At 44.0% G+C, this 19,027-nt stretch overlaps 1 protein-coding gene across 4 annotated transcripts; it reads left to right on the top strand.

The window, feature by feature from the left end:
* The first annotated feature begins 1,105 nt into the window (after window positions 1-1,105).
* On the top strand, window positions 1,106-9,132 carry ISCA2 (iron-sulfur cluster assembly 2). Of its 4 annotated transcripts, none has more exons than XR_014512814.1 (5): window positions 1,106-1,259; window positions 4,096-4,261; window positions 5,037-5,152; window positions 6,013-7,326; window positions 7,393-9,132. XR_014512814.1 is itself a non-coding variant. In XM_083447200.1 (4 exons), the coding sequence occupies exons 1-4, from the start codon at window positions 1,201-1,203 to the stop codon at window positions 6,185-6,187; spliced, it is 516 nt and encodes a 171-aa protein (XP_083303326.1). In that variant the 5' UTR covers window positions 1,106-1,200; the 3' UTR covers window positions 6,188-9,132. The 4 variants fall into 4 exon arrangements, 2 of the variants coding, with proteins under 2 accessions (XP_083303326.1, XP_083303325.1); XR_014512815.1 differs by having other exon boundaries at window positions 1,131-1,340; XM_083447200.1 differs by having other exon boundaries at window positions 6,013-9,132.
* The last annotated feature ends 9,895 nt before the right edge of the window (window positions 9,133-19,027 follow it).

The following is a 19,027-nucleotide window of genomic DNA, read 5'->3' as shown; positions in this document are numbered from 1 at the left end:
GGTGAGTGGGGCTGAGAGACTTCAAGGAAGTGTGACTGGCCCAAGGTCACCCAGCAGCGGCATGTGGAGGAGCAGAGACGCGAACCCGGTTCCCCAGATTACGAGACTACCTCTCTCAACCACTACACCACACTGGCTCTCTTATGCATATCTCTTATGCATAATATCTTATGCATATTTACTGCGCATATGCCCAGTTGACAAAAAGGGAGAAGATTATTTACAAGTGCATGCACAAGCTCGCTCTGAAACTAATGTGAGTTGAAATGGGATATAGGCATGCCTCCTTTTTTTTTTTTTTTTTTGTATACGTGTACAGTAAACCTCTGGAACAGTGATTGCATTGTGCCTTTGTAAGAATACAGTTTAGGACACATGGCAATTTGGTTCATTGGCAAGTGAGACATTGGGCAAGCGAGACATGCAAAATAGGGAAGTTCTTGTGGCTATAGTGATGCTTGATAATCAAGCTAGTTCATAGGCATATATTTTCAAAATTAAACCCCCTTTAATTAGGTGGGATATACCTCATTTCCTGCATCTATATTCCACCTTTTCCTCCAAGGAGCTCTACATTGTCCACTCCGTCCTCATTTAATCCGCACAACAACTTTGTGAGGTAGGTCACAGCAGAGAGGCAGTGACTTAGTAGATTTGAACCCCGATCTACCAAATCCTAATCCCACACTCTTAACTACAACACCTCACGGGCTCTCACCCCGAAGCAACAGTGTGTGTAGGTCGTGGCCATATGTTCACTTGAGCTTACATCCGAGTAAACATGCCGTACCCTAAGGAATGGGAGCCTTGTGGCCCCCCAGACGTGGCTGGACTCCCGCCAGCCCCAGTCAGCATGGCCAAGGCTCTGAAATTTAGGGAGTTTAAGCCCAGCATCACCCGCAGCGCCCCAGGCTCCTTCCTACGCGCGTCTCAAACTCGATACACAACCCTCGGAGGCGTGGGCGTGGCCATACGAACGCGCGCCTCGACGTCACAGCGATACCCAAAAGAGCTTAAAGGCAAACGTGGGCACTTCCGCCCGGCTTCCCCCGCCTTCACTCGGAGGCACGTGATCGTCCCCTCCCCTGCTCCCCTTCCCAGTGGAACCAGCCTCTTCGGTTCCGCGTACGTTCCCGTCGCTGTCTGGGCGGGACATATGGCCACGCCTCCGCCAATAACAGTGCAGCTAGGCGGATCAAGATGGCGGCGCTGGCGGCGCTCGCTAGCTTCAGGGCGCTGCGGCTTTGCGGGCGGAGCAGGTGGGCCTTTTCCCTTTCCGTGCTTTGCGACGGTCGGTTAAGCGAAGAGGAACGGTGGTCCCGGCGGCGAACGCGGGCGAGGTGTCACCCCTTGTTGGTTTTCAATGCACGACACAGTTGGCTTTCCCTTTCGCAGTCACATTCACACGCGCGCGCCCCTCTCGTATTCCTAGGCGCCCTTATTCTCCTAGCCCAAACAAGGGGTCGGGTGATTTGCCCCCCAACCCCCCCGGCCCGTAGGTCCCGACAGCTTGACTTTTAAGTCCAGGGATCCCAGAGAATCGCCATGGCGACACATCGAACAGACACAACCGTCTATCTTATTAGGGCAATATACGTGGTATTGCAAACTTTTCCATCCGCACCTGCACCTTCTCGGAGGCAAAGGCTTTTACAGCGCAATATTCTCTTACTGTGGGAACAAACAAGTAAATGGGCAAAGCGTTGCGACTGCTTGTGGTGGGTCATTTCACCGTTCTGGTACTGCAGGTGGAGAAAACGAAGGCAAGCGTTTAATTCCAACAATAAGTCTCTGATAGCACCGCTGGTTAGAGTGCGCTGCTGATAACGCCAAGCCTGCAAGGTTCTTTCCCCGTATGAGGCAGCTGCATATTCCTGCATTGTAGGGGGTCGGACTAGATGATCCTTGCCTTAGGGCCCCTCCGACTCTATGATTCTAGCATCATGTAGTTGGAGGATGCAGTGTTAATTCAGTGACTGAGCATTTCACTGCTCAGGTTGGTTTTGATTCTTCTATCTCAAGGCATTTAGATGTTTAACTGGCAAAAGGAGATACAGTGTTGTTGGGGGCAAGTCTCCTATGCAATATGTCCAGGGTTACATCAGTGATACTGATGACTCTGTGACTTATAAGGTGGCTCTCTATGCCCTGGCAGCTAGGAAGATTAGGAAGAAAGAACTGGATGGGCTAGTGGTCAATAGCAAAGGGGACTCTGAGATCTAATTTGCACATTTTATTTGAGAATTATTTTTTATTCCGTGTAGTAAGAAATTTTGGTGGATTTGATCATGATTTTACCGCCTATGTAGCAACTGCTGGGTTTTTTTGTTTTTCTTCTTTGGATGTTGCCATGGCCTTTGGCTAGTGCAATAAAAATATTAAATTTAAATTGGCTCATAAAAAACCACACTTGCGCCTTAAGTGTACATTCGAATGTACATTCGGATGCATGCAACTGTGCTGTTAAGCACTTGTCAGCAAACCAGCAAAGAAGACATGCCTAATGATGTTCTATATTCATTTGTTATTTAATATCTAAAAGTCTTGAAATGTCAGGAATTACTTTCGTTTCACTACTTTCTGTGGGGGCACATAGTGCATTTAGGACTGTAGCCTAAATCTGTTTCCATGTTTGTTTTTTTAAAAAAATAAAGTTGAAGTCAGTGGTACTCTTGTTAGTATAAATGCTTGTTCTTTAATGCTCTGGGGGCTGAAACAATCGTGCAGAAAGTCTATATATTGAGCTCAAGAGTTCTGAGCTGTAGTAATGTTATATCACTGAGAGAAAGATTCATGGAACAAAACAGTAAATGGTCCAGGGAAGAACAAAGGGATTGTTAAGAAAAACTGAAAGAAAATGAAATGAAGCGCTCTTTTTGTATTGTACAGTATAATTACCCTGTGCGTCTCAACAGTTAGAAGATTGTATTGAGGCCAGAGGCTTAGCAGGGTTCAGGCAAGGTTCAGGCATATGGATAATGACAGCAGTACACTGGGAAAAATAACTACAGATGATGGTTTGGCTTCTAATATATCTATGGCCATCCAGTACCAGGGAGCAGATGAAAATAAGCAGTGCTAATTTCAGTCAAAGGTTTTACCATTTCTGCCCTATAATGTGTGTGTATGTGCATCTGCTTCTTTGTTTCTAAAATAATTAGAATTGTTATAAGGTTGTTATGGACAACATCTTCTCCCTCCTGATCAAGGAATAGCCAGCTTTGTTGCAGTAAATCTCCTATAGCTATAAGGAGGAAAGACAGTTATTATGACTTCAGCACTAAAGTAAACTCATGAATAGTGAGCTAGAAAAAGGTTTCATTGTAAAATGAAGAAAGGAAGGGAAGTGTTCACATGACAGATGATGACTAACCGAGAGCTGGAAACACACGACTTAGAACAATTGGTGTATGTTCAGTCCTTTGTGAACTTAGTCCCAACCTAACAGTAAATGCTTAAACACCATATAATAGGAATCAGTTGTTTAGGATTCAGACAGGGATTCAGGTCTATTCCAAAGGGTGCAGTATTTTCTCCCTCCCTCCCTCCGGTATTCAGGGACACATCACTTATTCTCTCTTGCCTAGAGTGAAAAGGTCCAGAACAACAATCATTCTGTAAAAGATCCTCACTTTTGTGCGCTGGATTCTGTTTTCTGTCTAAGAGGATACTTCTTACTACGGGTCTCTTCTCCCTTGCTTAATGAGTAGATCATTAAGAGACACACAGTATCAGACATTCTTTCTCACTCAGACAAGAATTTCTAAGTAAAGTAAAGAGACAGAGAGAGGTACACTCTCGCTCACTCACTGATCCTTGTTGCCTCAGTCTTCTGAGGAAAAGCATATTGCCCTTATCCACCATATATATGCTGTAAATGCTTTCTCCACAATTTTGCTATTGAAACTCATAGTTAGGAAGTATAGAGTCAAAGTTCCCTGCCTTTGTGTGTTCAGCTTTGATGGGGGGGGGCGTTATATTTCTGACCCTTAGCTTAAAAGTCCCTCAATCTGTCTGTAGTTGTTTCCCTCATTTATTGCTTTTACACTACCTCCATTCCTTGGATCTTATTTGTTCCTTAACTTTCCCACACAGCCATTCTCTTCCTCACTGGCATCTGATAAGAGCCCCATCCTGCACCACACAGAATGGTGCCTCCATGCCAACGATAAGAGTGCAGTGGGTCGCATCCTCTGCCTCTGGAGAGACCTTGACTGATTCCAACGAGGGGCAGATTTACCTCAGCGAGAACTGTGTGAAGGTATGGCTACTTGGAAATCACCAGCTGTATGTACCATCTGTAGTGTCTTGATTCCTCCTGAGCTGCAGTATGATGTGGTGTTTGGTGCGAAAATGTCATAAAAGAATGTATATGTGTGGCTGGGTGTGTGGTTGCTTTAATCCAAAAAGTATACATTATATTATTAACCATCTCCATGGCCTGTCCATGTCAGAGAGGCATAATTTGATGTGGCTGCACGTGAGAGTTGGTAATATGCAGTAGTAAATGGCCCAATGGTTGCCATTATTTTGATTTGAATTGATTTTAGAATGAATTGGTTTTAGAATGCTATGTTACTTTTATTGTTGTTAGCCACTCTGAGCCCGGCTTCGGCTGGGGAGGGCTGGGGAGAATAATAATATTGTATTATTCTAATTATTATTATTAGCATACAAACTGTGATAGAACTAGTAGTGGGGTATTCAATCCAGGCTTGGCAAAAAGAGAAAAGGCCAGGCATGTTTTGGGTAGTGTCAAAGACCGGATGTGAATCAGCCCTTACCGTTTGCAGCAATGGCAGCACTTTCACCGAAGGCACTCCAAGTGTTCTCTTCGAGTACATGTGAAAGAACGTGCCGCCAGGTTGATTGGTGCTACATGCCTCTCGTGTGTGTTTTGCTTTAGGTTGCTCTGTATCTGGCACTTACCATCTCTTTGAGGGGTTTTGCTAGTTTGATGTTGGATTTCAAGTGGTTGCTAAATATTTTTGTATGAATCTGACCCACCACTTAGCTTTCTTTTTCTGTTTCAACAGAGATTGCTGGAGATTGCAGAAGCATCTGAGTTTCTGAGGCTGCAGGTAGAAGGAGGTGGCTGCTCTGGTTTCCAGTACAAATTTTCTTTGGATACAGTTGTGAATTCTGATGATAGGTAAGGGCGTAGGTTCCTGTGTGGTGGAGGAGAAAGAACTTTAGGGGAGGGGTGAGAGGGAGAGAGCGAGCAAATGATCGAATGAGGAATGAATATCTATTATATAGTGCAGATAATCCCGCTGTACTGTTTTCCACTGCTATACTTGTTCATATCATTTCCAAGCCTCAAGGCAGCACAATGCATTCAGTGTTACAATTACCTCTCAATGTGTGCATTTTGCTTTTCTTTTTCACGTAAAGATTCAGGGTAACTAATACTACCATGCAAAATACATATAATCATCATCTAATCAACAAGGTAAAGTAAAACAACAAAGTGTCTTACGGCACCTTAAAGACTAATAAATGTATCGTGGCATAAGCATTCATAGACCAGAGTTCATTTCATCGGATACACAAAATGCCACAATAAATGTGCTTGTATCTAAGGCTCCGTTGCTTTTGTTGCAACAGACTAATTCAGCTACTCATCTGGAAAAGATAAAGCTAAGAGAGGTGCTTAAGCCAAATCAAAAGCTACTTGAAGAAGCAGGATCTTCATCCTCCTCCGGAAAAGCTGGCCCGACAAAGGCAGGCCTTTCTTGAAAGGGAGTTCAAGAGGTGTGGAGATCACAGCCAAGAAAACCCTGCTTATAGATGTCTCTGTTTTTACCAGTGAGAAAGATGGAGTGTTGGCGAAGGGCTCACCTGCCAGCCTTAAAGGATAAGGGGGCTTGTGATGGAGTGGGCATTCTCTAAGGTCTTGCTGATTGTAACACCTATGTTTGGGTGTGACCCGGAAGCAGGGGCAAATAAGATCTTGGATATGTATCTGTTGCATTTCAAAATCACTGCAACTATCTCTATCTCTTCCTCCAGGATTTTTGAACAAGGTGGTGCTCGAGTGGTTGTGGACTTGGACAGTCTGAGCTTTGTGAAAGGGGCCATGGTGGACTTCAACCAGGAGCTAATTCGCAGCGCATTTCAGGTGGTCAACAATCCACAGGCAGAACAAGGCTGCTCTTGTGGATCATCCTTCTCCGTTAAGCTTTGAACAACCATCTCCATGCGGACCCTAGTGGATGCTGAGTGGCGTATCTCGTTTTCATTATGTTCAGCTTCCAACTGGTGTCAGTTGTATGGTACCATGCAAATAGTCTGGACTGAGTCTCGAATAAGAACTGATATCTCCAGGATTAGGTGTGAAGTGGGCGGGGCACCTGTGTTTTCCTTAATCCCAAATGTATCTTCTCAGTAGGATCCCTGATGACTCACTGCATGGCACTTGATCACCTTGGGAGATATGTGTACATACGTCTGTAATTTAACATATTTTGTTTTTTTGAAGTGATTTCCCACTGCATGTAATTTTCATGTATGTTAATAGGCATATTTTTTTCTGTATTTTCATTTGTACCCTGATGAATGCATGGCTGAGTTATTGGGGCCCACAGCTGCTCCCCAACTTCCACACATTCAAAAGCACCTGTTGCATGGTGCCTGTATGCATTTGAATGCACTTGAGATCCTGTACAGATGATCTGGAACCCTGGGAAAAGGAGCGTTGCTGTGTACAAAGTTTTTAAGGATTGTCTTGCAAGGGAATTTTGTTGTGAGGATGTTGCGAGTACCAAATGGGGAGAAGGTTAAGTTGCATATGTTCCATAACTTAAGGTTTCCTTTCTCCTTTTGCCTTCTCTGAATGGTAAACAAGAGGCATTAAAAAAACCCCACTTGTTTCATCTTTTGGCCAAGATGCTCAGTATTGTTGTTGTTTTAAAGGAAGTGTTGCGTAATTACAGTGCTAAATAATTTATGCCTTGACTCTGTTTCTCCTTTAAAATCAGCTGGGAATTGAAAGCTTCATTTTTGGAGTAGAACTGGACTGAGCAGCACTGCATGCCTCTAGATAATTTTTTTGTTCTTTGACCACAAAGGAAATCCTGTATCTAATTAGTGGACTTTTGGAAGGCTCTTTGGAGGTACTTATCTATGAAGGACGTGCAACCGAGTATTGGTCATAACATTTTATAAAGTGCCTATATTTGTGCATCGTTCTTTGCAGTGACCTTTGTTGTTGCTGAGCTGGGACTGATTCCCCCCACCCCACCCCAGGAACCTCAGCTGCCTTTTGGATTAAAAAGTTCTTCCTATTGCTGGATTTAATTTCTTACAAGTAACAAAATGTAAGCTGTATGTTTCCATATGGGAGCATATAGAAAAATTATCAGTTTATTTGATGCGTTCAGAAAAACTAAGGTAATTAATTATGTGGCTTGCCTGTTCCTAAAAAAACATGTAACTCACATTTGCTTATTTTCTTTTATATCTGTCATCCGTTCAGTTTTAAGGAAGCAGACATGCTTGTACGAAGAGCACAACTCCTTTTCCAACGGGTCTGACACATCTACCCCAAGAAGGAATCAAATTTTAAAGTGAAGGGCATGCCCTCTTTGAGGAATAGTGGGACTTTGGGGGCCGTTTCTGGAGGGGGAAGCCTTGAGAGTAGAGAAACTTGATCTGCTAACCTGGAGGATTTGGGGGAGCGGGGGGCAGGGTGTGTTAATTTTCCCACAGTATGGGGAAATTAGAATATAAGTCCCAGATCCATTTACCTGTTATCTCTAGCCCTTTCTACATAAATGTCAATTAAGCCACCTCTTTTTTCCTTGCTCCTCGGCTACAACTGATAGGGTGCAGATGTGGATTGCCTATCTACTAGAATTTATAGCATTATTTCACTAGGGGGCATCCTTATACTTTGAGATGCAAATGGCTGAAGAAATTGCTTGTAGAAAATGATGGCTTGCTTGGTTGTGCTGTGGTTGGATCTGAGGCTGAGAAGTAGTGCATAAGTGCTGCTTTGTTTCGAAAATCTCATAGTCAGGAGTATGCTAGGCAGTTGGTTCAGTCTGTGCAAAATTCAAAAGCCTTGACTGCTGTCTGCTGCTTTAAAGGGTCATTTCTTGTAGTCCAAAATGTCCGGCATAGGGAGGTGGTGGTGTCAAGGTCCTGAAGTAGAGCAATGCAAAGGAGTGGCAAAGAGGGAGGGGCACGGGGTTGTTAGAGCCTTTAACAAAGGAACACAAATGCAGTTGAGAAAGAGTCTGATCACAAATTATTTCAGATTCCCTAGGCTATCTGAGCGCCATGCAGATTTGCTTCTGCTCCAAAGCATTCATGCCCTTGAAAACTTGAGAGCTTCCTGAATCCCCACTTACTAAGTGAGAAGGAAAGCAGAGAGATGGTGTAATATTTTAATTGTGTTGAGAACATGCAATTTTCACTAAATGTTTTGCTGAGAGCGGTTGTGTTTTCAAAATTGCATACAAATCAGGTGTCCGACACATCTGACCATACATGACATTTTCACTATATTGTGTATATTGGTGCAAACCAATTCACCTGAACATACCATCATGTGTCGATTGCATGTATGCCTGTTTTACCATAGTTATACATTTTGGGCAAGTAAAACAATCCTGTTTGTGACCTTCACCCCTTATAGCAAAAGCATTATGAGCAGTGGATGACCTTGGATATGGATTTTCACACTCTAGAATTTCTTTCAAGTTGGCTTTGGTATTCAAGACTTATTCTATTTGACTTAAAATACACAGTTTCCTGTTTGAGTGTAGCAATCTTTTTTAGCTTCAAAGTATCTCCCAACCCTCCAGCACCAACTTGGTCCAAGGAAATCATTGACTGCTACTGCATCTGTGTTCAGCACCGATGTAGGAATGAGAAGAGTAAGTTCTGTTCTGTGATCCAAATTGAGGTGCTCTCAATGTGGAACCCTCCCAGTGGTGTTGGACTCTGACTCCCATGAACCCCAGCTGATGGTCACGGATGAAGGGAATTGTAGTCCAGTATCTGAATGGCATCATGTTGGCTACCCCTGATCTAAATGGTTTGTTTGGTCGTTACAATGCCAGCATTCTTAACTCTCAAAATGTGTAAATGATGAATCTTGGAGAAATAAATACAAAACTTAATTTATTGGCCTCGTGTTCCACTTGTCATTTTGTTCAGATGTAGAAAATGCTCAGTCACAGTCAGAAGAAAGGGAAATCTTATCATATATGGGGGCCTTTGACATTTGATACATCAACTTTTGCTTGGGATTCTTTCAGCTGAAAGACAATGCCTGGGATGGGGCGGTTTAAATGTATTAGTGCAAGAGCTCACACCAGAATTCTGCTAGGGGAAATGTTTGAGATTATTTTTTGGTATGCCACCCTTCACGTTAAAAAGAATAATAATTCAGACAGCTAACAACATTAAAATAACGTTGCATATTGACTCAGATATATATGGAGTTTTGTTTTGTAGGGCGGTGTTGTAACAGAGCTAAATATAGGTCACAACCTATATACTTTTAAAGTAAAGTTTCAAGCACAGTACTTTACAAACTGCAATATTCAAATATGTTTGGTACAAAATTCATTTTCCATATAATATGTGGAATAGATTGTTATCTATCATGAACACATTCTGTGTGTTCAGGCCTTCCTGCTGAACCTTTACTCCTGGATGTAAATGGAGCTTCCTTAAGTTTATACACCTGATTGTACCTGCACACACACACACACACACACACACACACATTTATGTTTGAATGCCAAAGTCGGGCAAGACGATCTAGTGCCAAGAAGTGGTCTGCAAATACAGGTTGTCTCTGAGTGTGTTCTGCAGCAGGTCGTCTGCTTGTGGTCTCTGCTTCTTGGGGGGGGCACAGTTCCCTCATTCCCTGCCCAACACCTCCTTCAAACTGCTCTGAAGTCTCCCATGCTGAACCCAAACCAGAAGTGATAATCAGCAGTCTTGACAGGAGTATCTGGGCACAATCACCGTATCAAACCCTCCTCCTTTGACTCAGTCCCATCCCACACAGATACTTGCAACGATTGGATGTACAACTGAAGCAGAAAACGAAACTTAGGGTAGCTCTTTATCATGAAGAACATGAGTAAGAAAAGAGTGTTATCATTAGCATGCATGCATCCTTATTTGAAGGGCTTTAAAATTAGGCCTTTTTATACAGTCCTCCCCTTGCTTTTGGGTAGTTTATTTTTAATGACGAGTTCCTGCTTTCAGCCTTTGTAGCCTATCAGCTTTTTGACTCATGTCCCCGTTTGGCTAATCAGGTCTCATTTACCTTTGACATCTTTTAGAGGAATAGAATGGGCCATTACAGTTGCCTTGGAAACAGTGAGATTAAATGCACATTGCCATGGCAACCTGCCATGATCTTCAGCTTCTATCTGTGGGACTCGTTTCTTCAACGTGGGGTGGGGGGTGGTAGCGATAAGGGATCTTCCATTGCAGAGACGCAGTGTTTTGGCCATGGTACAAACACAGAAGGATTGTAGTAGTCAGGAGTCCATGAGGAATACAGATGGGAATTGGTAAATTGCAGTCTTGATAGGACTATCTGAGTGCACTCACCTTATAAAACTCGCCTTAGTCCCAGTGGTCAACATGGCAAGCTTTTGAGTTATCCTGAACTCTTATTCAGGCAAGATGAAAGCAAGAGGTGGTGTGGGGAGAGAAGGGCAGGGGAGGGAGTCTGGATGTTGCAGGTATGAGGTCAACTTTTAAACTCTACAAAGATGGAGATTGCAGACTGAATAAGTCTCTGCTAGATGCTACATCGATAATAAGGTTATGTGTCTAGGATGCTAGGATAAAGAAGCAATGGTTGCTCCTCATTTTTAAAAGACGAAGGCCATTGTTACTAAGGTCTGTTCCAAACCTTAAGTGAAAACACAGCTTCCTGATCAGGTAGAGAACATGAATAAAGAGAAACATGGCAGTCTTTGTATAGGAAAGCCAGATATTGATTTTAGGTGATGTACTAGGTAAAAGAATCAATTCAAGCCAAATTGTGTAGCTGGAAGGGATGTAACCTCACAATGTTACAGCCATCTTCAGGTGGTAGAAAATTATCTCCCTGTAGATCCAGCCCTGAACAGAATGTTTGAACCAACGTCATTAGCAATGACTTGGACCTCTTCCACCACCACTGCCTCCTCAGTGGGTGACTTGAATTAAAAGTCTGGGCATCAGCAATCTCTGAGCGTGCTCCAAAGAGCTCGCAGGATGAAAATATTTTGCTGCAGTGATAGGAAAGAGAGGAGATGAATGAACTAAATTCCAGGGCTGTCTATTAAGAATCCATTTCTCAATATGGCGATGCATAAAGACAATAGAGGCAACCAACCTGATAATTCAAGATCAATGTTATGGTAAGACAGAGCTTTCCAAACTTTTTGTGTTGGTGACACACTTTTTAGACACGCATCATTTTGCGACACAGTAATTCAGTTTTACTAGCAAACGAGGTTAAACTTTCCAGCCCTGGGAGGAGCACAGGGAGCGTTCGCGCAACACGCCTACACACTGCAGCCGACACAATAACAAGTCACAACACACAGTTTGGAAAGTTCTGTGGTAAGATTTTGTTTTTTAAAAATCACACACATAAAGTGCACATAGATGCTCATAAATGTTTGCTAACCAACAGGTGTTTTGACATACTTAGCATTACATCACATAGAAAGGATCGGTTGTATTGCAAATACAATGGTGCCCTGCAAGACGAAATTAATTCGTTCCGCGAGTCTCTTCGTCTAGCGGTTTTTTTCGTCTTGCGAAGCAACCCTATTAGCGGCTTAGCGGATTAGCGCTATTAGCGGATTAGCGCTATTAGCGGTTTAGCGGCTATTAGCGGCTATTAGCGGCTATTAAAGGCTTAAGGGATTAGCGGATTAGCTGCTAAAAGGCTATTAGCGGTTTAGCGGCTTAGAAAAAGGGGGTGGGGAGCGGAAAAAAATCTCAAGACTCGCAAGACATTTTCGTCTTGCGAAGCAAGCCCATAGGGAAATTCATCCTGTGAAGCGCATCGAAAAACAGAAAACCCTTTCGTCTAGCGGGTTTTCCGTCTTGCGAGGCATTCGTCTTGCGGGGTACCACTATAGATAAATGGATAGCCGCCTAAAAATTGTGAGAACCTATTGCGTTTAAAATGGTTACTGTTCTCAAATCACAAGGTCAAACAAAACAAAAGCCTCAAGCTTTTTTTAATGTTATGTTTTTTAAGCAGCTTCATATTTTTAGCTCACGCTGAATATGGGAATTGACTTTGATTATTCTTAGCTGATTGCCTCACAGCATTGGATGCTATAAACATGTTGCAAACATCCAGTCCCTTCCGCAGTATTTGAATAAATAACATAATTTTAAAATATGTCTTGTGCAGTGGATTTTGAAACATACCTTGAAAAGATGCAAGGGGGTAGTCCATCCAGAAATATACAGAAAGTTGTTAAGATTCAACATTTAAAACCACAGTGAGTTTATGATGCTCTGTAACAAATACCTTATTTCTGAAAGAGGCACCTTTTAAGCTGTGCCCAAACAGCTTCTGAATTGTGCCAATTTGGAGCAGCCACACAATCTGGCAAAGAGACATGTCTATGAATTCTCCTGGAGAGCTCAAGCAATTTGAGTATTTCCATGGATAAATATACGGACCTTTGTCGGCAAGGTGATGTCTCTGCTTTTTAAGCAGAGACATCACCTTGCCGACAAAGGTCCATATAGTTAAAGCTATGGTTTTCCCAGTAGTGATGATGTATGGAAGTGAGAGCTGGACCATAAAGAATGCTGATTGCCAAAGAATGGATGCTTTTGAATTATGGTGCTGGATGAGACTCTTGAGAGTCCCATGGACTGCAAGAAGATCAAACCTATCCATTCTGAAGGAAATCAGCCCTGAGTGCTCACTGGAAGGACAGATCCTGAAGCTGAGGCTCCAATACTTTGGCCACCTCATGAGAAGAGAAGACTCCCTGGAAAAGACCCTGATGTTGGGAAAGATGGAGGGCACAAGGAGAAGGGGATGACAGAGGATGAGATAGTTGGACAGTGTTCTCGAAGCTACCAACATGAGTTTGACCAAACTGTGGGAGGCAGTGGAAGACAGAAGTGCCTGGCATGCTCTGGTCCATGGGGTCACGAAGAGTTGGATATGACTAAACAACAACAACATGGATAAATTTGGTAAAAGTAATAGAGCCAGGGTCTCCGACCCTTTGGGACCTGGAGACACACCTGGAAATCTAAGAAACTTGCAGGCGTATCAAACTGCCCATTTCATGGAAGAAAACCTGGCAGTGCTCAGAACTCAACCCACCCCAGCACAAGAGGCAAACTGCCTACCCCTGCAACAAATAAAATAGACCAAAAAAAGAGGAGTGAGTACTCTAAAAAAACCAGACACATACCTCCTCAAAAAATGGTTGGATTGCTGCAATGTGCTCTGTGTTGGAATACCATTGGGCTTGGCCTGAAGGCTGCAGCTGGTGCAGAATGTGGCAAGTGGTTTGCTTGTGGGAGCCTTGCTTGCAGGACTTGCACTGGTTGCCAGTTTGTTACCAGGCCAAGTTCAATATGTTGGTCCTAACATCTAAGGCCCTATATAACTCAGGACCAGGTTACTTGAGGGACCGCCTTCTCCCTTACACACCCAGTAGAGCAAAGCAGACTGTGGGAGAATTTCTTCTGCAAGTTCCAAAGATTACTGAGGCCCATTCTGCAGTAGCTCAGAGCAGAGCTTTTGATGTGCATGCCCTCTTCTGTGGAATAGCATTCCTGTCACAATATGACAGGTGCCAACTATCTGCACTTTCCAAGAACAGTGAAAGACATGTTTATTATGACAAGGCTTTCCTAGCTGGATAAATGGGTGGCCACTTGTTGGGGTTTTGGTCTTGTTTAAAATGTTCTTGTTGCTTTTGTGTTATTAACTATTTTATATGTTTTTAATCACCTCAAGGTGGTAGTTTAGAAGGTGATTAATGAATTAATTGTAATAATAATAATAAACCCCTCATTATTCTTTTTTAAAAATAGGGTAGTCAACAAAGAGAGCATCTTTGGGCACCATAGTTCTCATGTGTGTCACACTAGAGACCCGAGTAACAGAGCATCTTGGAAATGAGGACATTTTAAGTTTCATCCATCATGCCCAACGTTCTTCGAGCCGCCTGCAGAACAAAATTGACCCTGGAAACTAAGAGGCTGGGCTGAGTTTTGTGAAGTGTGAAAGTACATTTAGAAATATTAAATCCAGTTCTTAGGATTATGCACAGAAACAAATGAGAAGCCGCTGTCACTCACTGAGCACAAAGCTACAGAGCAGGTCTTAAGAGGGAGCCTGCCAGCTGGAGGGTTTTATGACGGGATGTGAGTTTTAGAAGCGTACAGGATGAAACAGCATCTGGCTGATACTTAAAACAAACTGACACCCGTGCCTTGAACCAACTAAATTTTCCCATGTATAAAACATGATTCTTTGGTGGTGGCCAGTTGTGAGGTGGCAAGGTTCAGACCCTCACCCAGCTGGTTGACACTTTCCTGAAGTGAGGGAGAGGGGGCACACTTTGCCAAACCCTAGAGTAAGAGGTGACACAACCCACCCCAAGCCCATTGTCAGGGGTTCAGGAGCAGAGGCACAGGATAGGGAGGAAATGGAGAGCGAGGGGGAGGAGTCCGAAGGAAATGTCAGCGATGACAGCGGTCCGAGGTCTCTGAGTCTTTCCAGTGAATCGGAGGATTCACAAAAAGGGGCTCCCATGGTCAGGACAAGGGGAGTGCCCAGGGGGGCACTTCAGGAAGAAGGGGCCAGAGGGGACTCAGAGAGCAGCAGTTGGAAATCCGGACCAGCGTCCACACCAGAGTGCAGTAGGGGGGAGGAGTCCCAGGCATCGGGATCAGGCGGCGCGCTACCAGCGGGAGAACATGAGGCAGGATTGACCACGCCTCCGTCGGGGAGCGAGGAAACGGTCAAGAGGAAGGTTAAAAGCTGCGCGCGCGCGCCAAGTTCAAATGTACAGGAGAGCAGCACAGTTGGCAGCCCGAATAGGGAGCCGGGTCCTAAAGCCCGTCGAAGAGAGAGGGAGGAGTCAGGGGGGTCAACGTCTGCGTCGGAAGAGTCCAGGAAAGAAGGGACCCAGGGGGGTAGCAGGACCCAGAGGAGAAAGGAGAGAAGGAAGAGGTGGAGTAAGGTTAGAGTCTTAAACTGGTGTACAGGGGGCGGAGATTCAGATGGAGCTTCGCCGGTCTAAACCCTAGACGTAGAGCTGGGGCGCTGAGGCTTGGAAATGGAAACTGTACTTCAATAAAGACTTTTGTACATTACTACCGGCTAGCGTTGGTCCTCTGTGAGCTGGGACCAGGAGCCAGCTCTGACACCCATGCACATTAGGATCCAATTACTGTAGTTATTTAGTTTTCTGAGGAGGGCGGGGCGTAAAATCAAACCAATCATGGAATCCTAGAATCCTAGAGCTGAAATGTTTGGTTTTTAATTTTATTTCCCGAATACAAATTTTCTTTGTTTTGATAGCTGTATTATGTGGATACCTAAATTCTACCTTGGATATGTTCTTCAGCCCAAAACACTTCTGCAAATGGAGCTAGACTGGATGGGGTTCGAGCAACAGACCTCAGGGAAGTAAGGAGGGTTCAACTCCTCCCATCTCTGTGCCTGTGGAACACAGGTGGCGCTATGGTCTAAACCACTGAGCCTCTTGGGCTTGCCAATCATGATCAAGGTGTCTCCCCTGCCAGGTAAGTATTTGGGCTTGCCAATCAGAAGGTCAGTGGTTCGAATCCCCATGACGGGGTGAGCTCCCATTGCTCTGTCCCAGCTCCTACCAACCTAGCAGTTCGAAAGCATGCCAGTGCAAGTAGATAAATAGGTACCACTGCGGCAGGAAGGTAAATGGCATTTCCGTGCAGTCTGGTTTCCGTCACAGTGTTCCATTACGCCAGAAGCAGTTTAGCCATGCTGGCCATATGACCTGGAAAGCTGTCTGTGGACAAACGCCGGCTCCCTTGGCCTGGAAGCAAGATAAGCGCCGCAACCCAATAGTCGCCTTTGACTGGACTTAACCATCCAGGGAACTTTACCTTTTTTACCTCTCCGTGTGCCTCTAGACTCTCACCATGCTCTAAATACAACCAGACATGGCTACTATTGCATCTAATTACCGTAGGCTTTAGGAAACCCTGGCTTTGTTGCTTGTCCCCAATATTGAAGCCAAAGCAAGTAGCAGAGGCAGGATTAAAATGCAAAAATATTTTACAGTATAAGCTTTTTCTTCTTCTTGCCAGCTTCTGCCTTCATCCTCCAGCTTTCTCTTTCACCCCTCTTTTCACCCTAAGCACAGTGGGAAGTCTAGTCCTGATGGCTGGCGTACAGGAACTCTAGGGACAAACGTCTAAACGCAACCATAATGAATTGCAGTAATTTGAGTACAGCACCTCGGAATTGAATTTCTGTGAGAAAGCTGAGATCTGTACCATGGAGAAGAACGGCCGGCACGTTCATAAAACTGTAATTTCCGAAGTACTTTATGGAAAGCTATTAACAGTTTAAAGCGATGATGGCCTTGTTTATATTTTGTAAAAATGTGCAAGATCAGCAGGCCTGCTTTAATATATATTTGGCCTGTCCCAGAGTACTTACTGAGGCGCCATGGAATCAATAAGATGGTTTGTTCCCTTGTGTTTCCTCACAGGCTACCGTCTTTCTTGAGGGTAGAGCAAAATGTAGGACGCAGCATTCCTGCATTGCCCCTTATGGGAACAGTAAAAACTTTTGTGTCTAGGAAAAACTGAGGCAGTCTTCATTCTCTCTCTCTCTCTCTCTTTCTCCCCACAATTCTTATCTGCCTCTTAAAAATACCAAACCATCACTACTAGATTAATGCCTATTGTGTAGGTTTCACACTAAAAAGCAGGGGAACAGTAATAATGTTTAGAATGGGAAAAGGAGTTTTAGAGAGAAAATTCAGCAGCTGTCTTTGGCGACAAAGGGAGAAATAACAGAGATACTCCCCATTGTGAGGAGAACTTTATCTCCTTGCAGCCAGGGAGAGGAGGCAATGGGGCTGCATGGCAGATCTCTGTGCCTGTTAACAACGCTCTTCTCACGCCACCCCTGTCCTATATTCCCAGATAACAGGCAGAGGCCAGAAATAGGACTGACACAGTAAAAGAAGTTTCTTAATCCTTACTGAGCCAAACAGAAATGCACGAGTGAAAAGCCAATTCATAGGGCAGAGAAGAATTACACAGGGGGAAATTGGGTCCACAAATCAAAGGCAGTTTCTCCACTAAGGGGAAATGAAGAGAATCAAATATGAGAATGGAGGGAAGTCTGGAAAAAAATCCTCTTAGCAATGGAGAGCTGGCTAAAGAGAGCTTGAAAATGAGCTTGCTTGGGCTGAAGAAGGGCTGGGATAAAAATGAGGGTCTGCACAGCACTGCAAGAGTTTGAGCAAACACCACTAGGCACCCCCACCTCCATGCTATGGAAGGGGTCCCTGCTCTGCTTACCATACTCTCGCCTTCCTTTTCCTCCCCAGGCATGAATTGCCAGTTCACGGACAAAAGCAAATAGATCTGTGGTGTGTTTTGGGGATTTGTCTGCTTGTCTCACGATTAAAACAAGTCAATTTCCTATAAAGCTCCACATTTTGCATTCTCCCACTAAAGTGGAAAGGAGTGAATCTGCCCTGATTAAATTTCCTGATTTGAAATATGGTTCTGGTATGCACCGTGGAGCAAGAAGAAGAAGAGAGAAAAATCACACTTTTATTTCATAACAGCATGTTGAGCTACATTCCATAAGGTACAGAGCCTGAAAAACGCTCACAGGGAAAGCTCATGACACCATGTGAAGCCGCTGAATATAAATAGATTTCATGGGGGATATGTGACTATCGTATATCAGCAGCTTAATTTATGTCCCTGCAGCGTTAAGTGGGTGGGGGTGTGGAGCAAGCCCTTGTGGAAAAGTCAAGAGATGGCACTAACATTGATAAACCTGCTGCAAAGTCTGTACATCTCATTATCTCCCAAGCTCCTTTCCCCTGGTGTGACCAGCACCTTCTCACCTGTTTCTTTCCCCACCCACACAACCTTCCTCTTTGTTTTGGTTCATAACTCTCTCACCAACAGAGCATGGAGAAAGATCCTGTGGTAAAGAGCTGGCCGAGCTTGTGATTTATCTTCCTTGTTTCATTAAGTGAACTAAATCTTCACCACTGAAGCAAGCGTGTGGCATCCACACTAGACATTTAAAGCGCATCTAGCGCACATTTAAAGTACGTGACTACCCCCAAAGAATCCTGGCAACTGTAATTTTCTGAGAGTGCTTGGAATTGAAGCTCTGTGAGGGGGAAACCAGGGTTTTTTAGGGGGAAGTACCGGTAATATATAGTGTGGGTTCAAGGAAAAGGGAAAAAGTGGAAGAACATAGAAACCTTAACTTTTTGTTTTTTTCTTCAGAATCATAAGAACAGAAGAACAACACCGCTAGTTCTTCAATGGCCCATCTAGTCCAGCATCCTGTTCTCACAGTGGTCAACCTGTGGATTTGCACTTGGTTGCACTTTGTTTTGTGACTGGAAAAATTCGAGAGGAGGAAGAACATAGCATCCTGGTTCTAGAAAAAGTGGATTAGAAAAATTGTAAGGTATATATACCTTACAATTTTTCTAATCCACTTTTTCTAGAACCAGGATGTTATGTGATCTACCAAAAGGTTCTAATTCTTTAACAAAGAAACCTGGGCTGAGCACACATTACTGTTTATTCCAGCTCCTGTGAGCTCCCACCACTAGTGGTTGAAGCCGAGTACACATGACGTTAGCCACAAGGGGGAGGAGTTTGGATTTGATATCCGGCTTTATCACTACCTGAAGGAGTCTCAAAGCAGTTAACAATCTCCTTTCCCTTCCTTCCCCACACAAAACACTCTGTGAGGTGAGTGAGGCTGAGACACTTCAGAGAAGTGTGACTAGCCCAAGGGGACACGAAC

This window comes from Podarcis tiliguerta (genome assembly GCF_965153285.1).
Source record: "Podarcis tiliguerta genome assembly, chromosome: 1".
Taxonomy (NCBI): domain Eukaryota; kingdom Metazoa; phylum Chordata; class Lepidosauria; order Squamata; family Lacertidae; genus Podarcis; species Podarcis tiliguerta.
Note: the sequence above shows the minus strand (reverse complement) of the source record. Positions and strands in the feature narration are given on the sequence as shown.

Bases quoted from the DNA above. Each gene is read 5' to 3' on its own strand.
- ISCA2 (XM_083447199.1), top strand. From the start codon at position 1,201: ATGGCGGCGCTGGCGGCGCTCGCTAGCTTCAGGGCGCTGCGGCTTTGC. The intron at 4,262-5,036 runs GTATGGCTACTT...CTGTTTCAACAG, and splicing joins TCAGCGAGAACTGTGTGAAG to AGATTGCTGGAGATTGCAGA. The intron at 5,153-6,012 runs GTAAGGGCGTAG...CTCTTCCTCCAG, and splicing joins GTTGTGAATTCTGATGATAG to GATTTTTGAACAAGGTGGTG.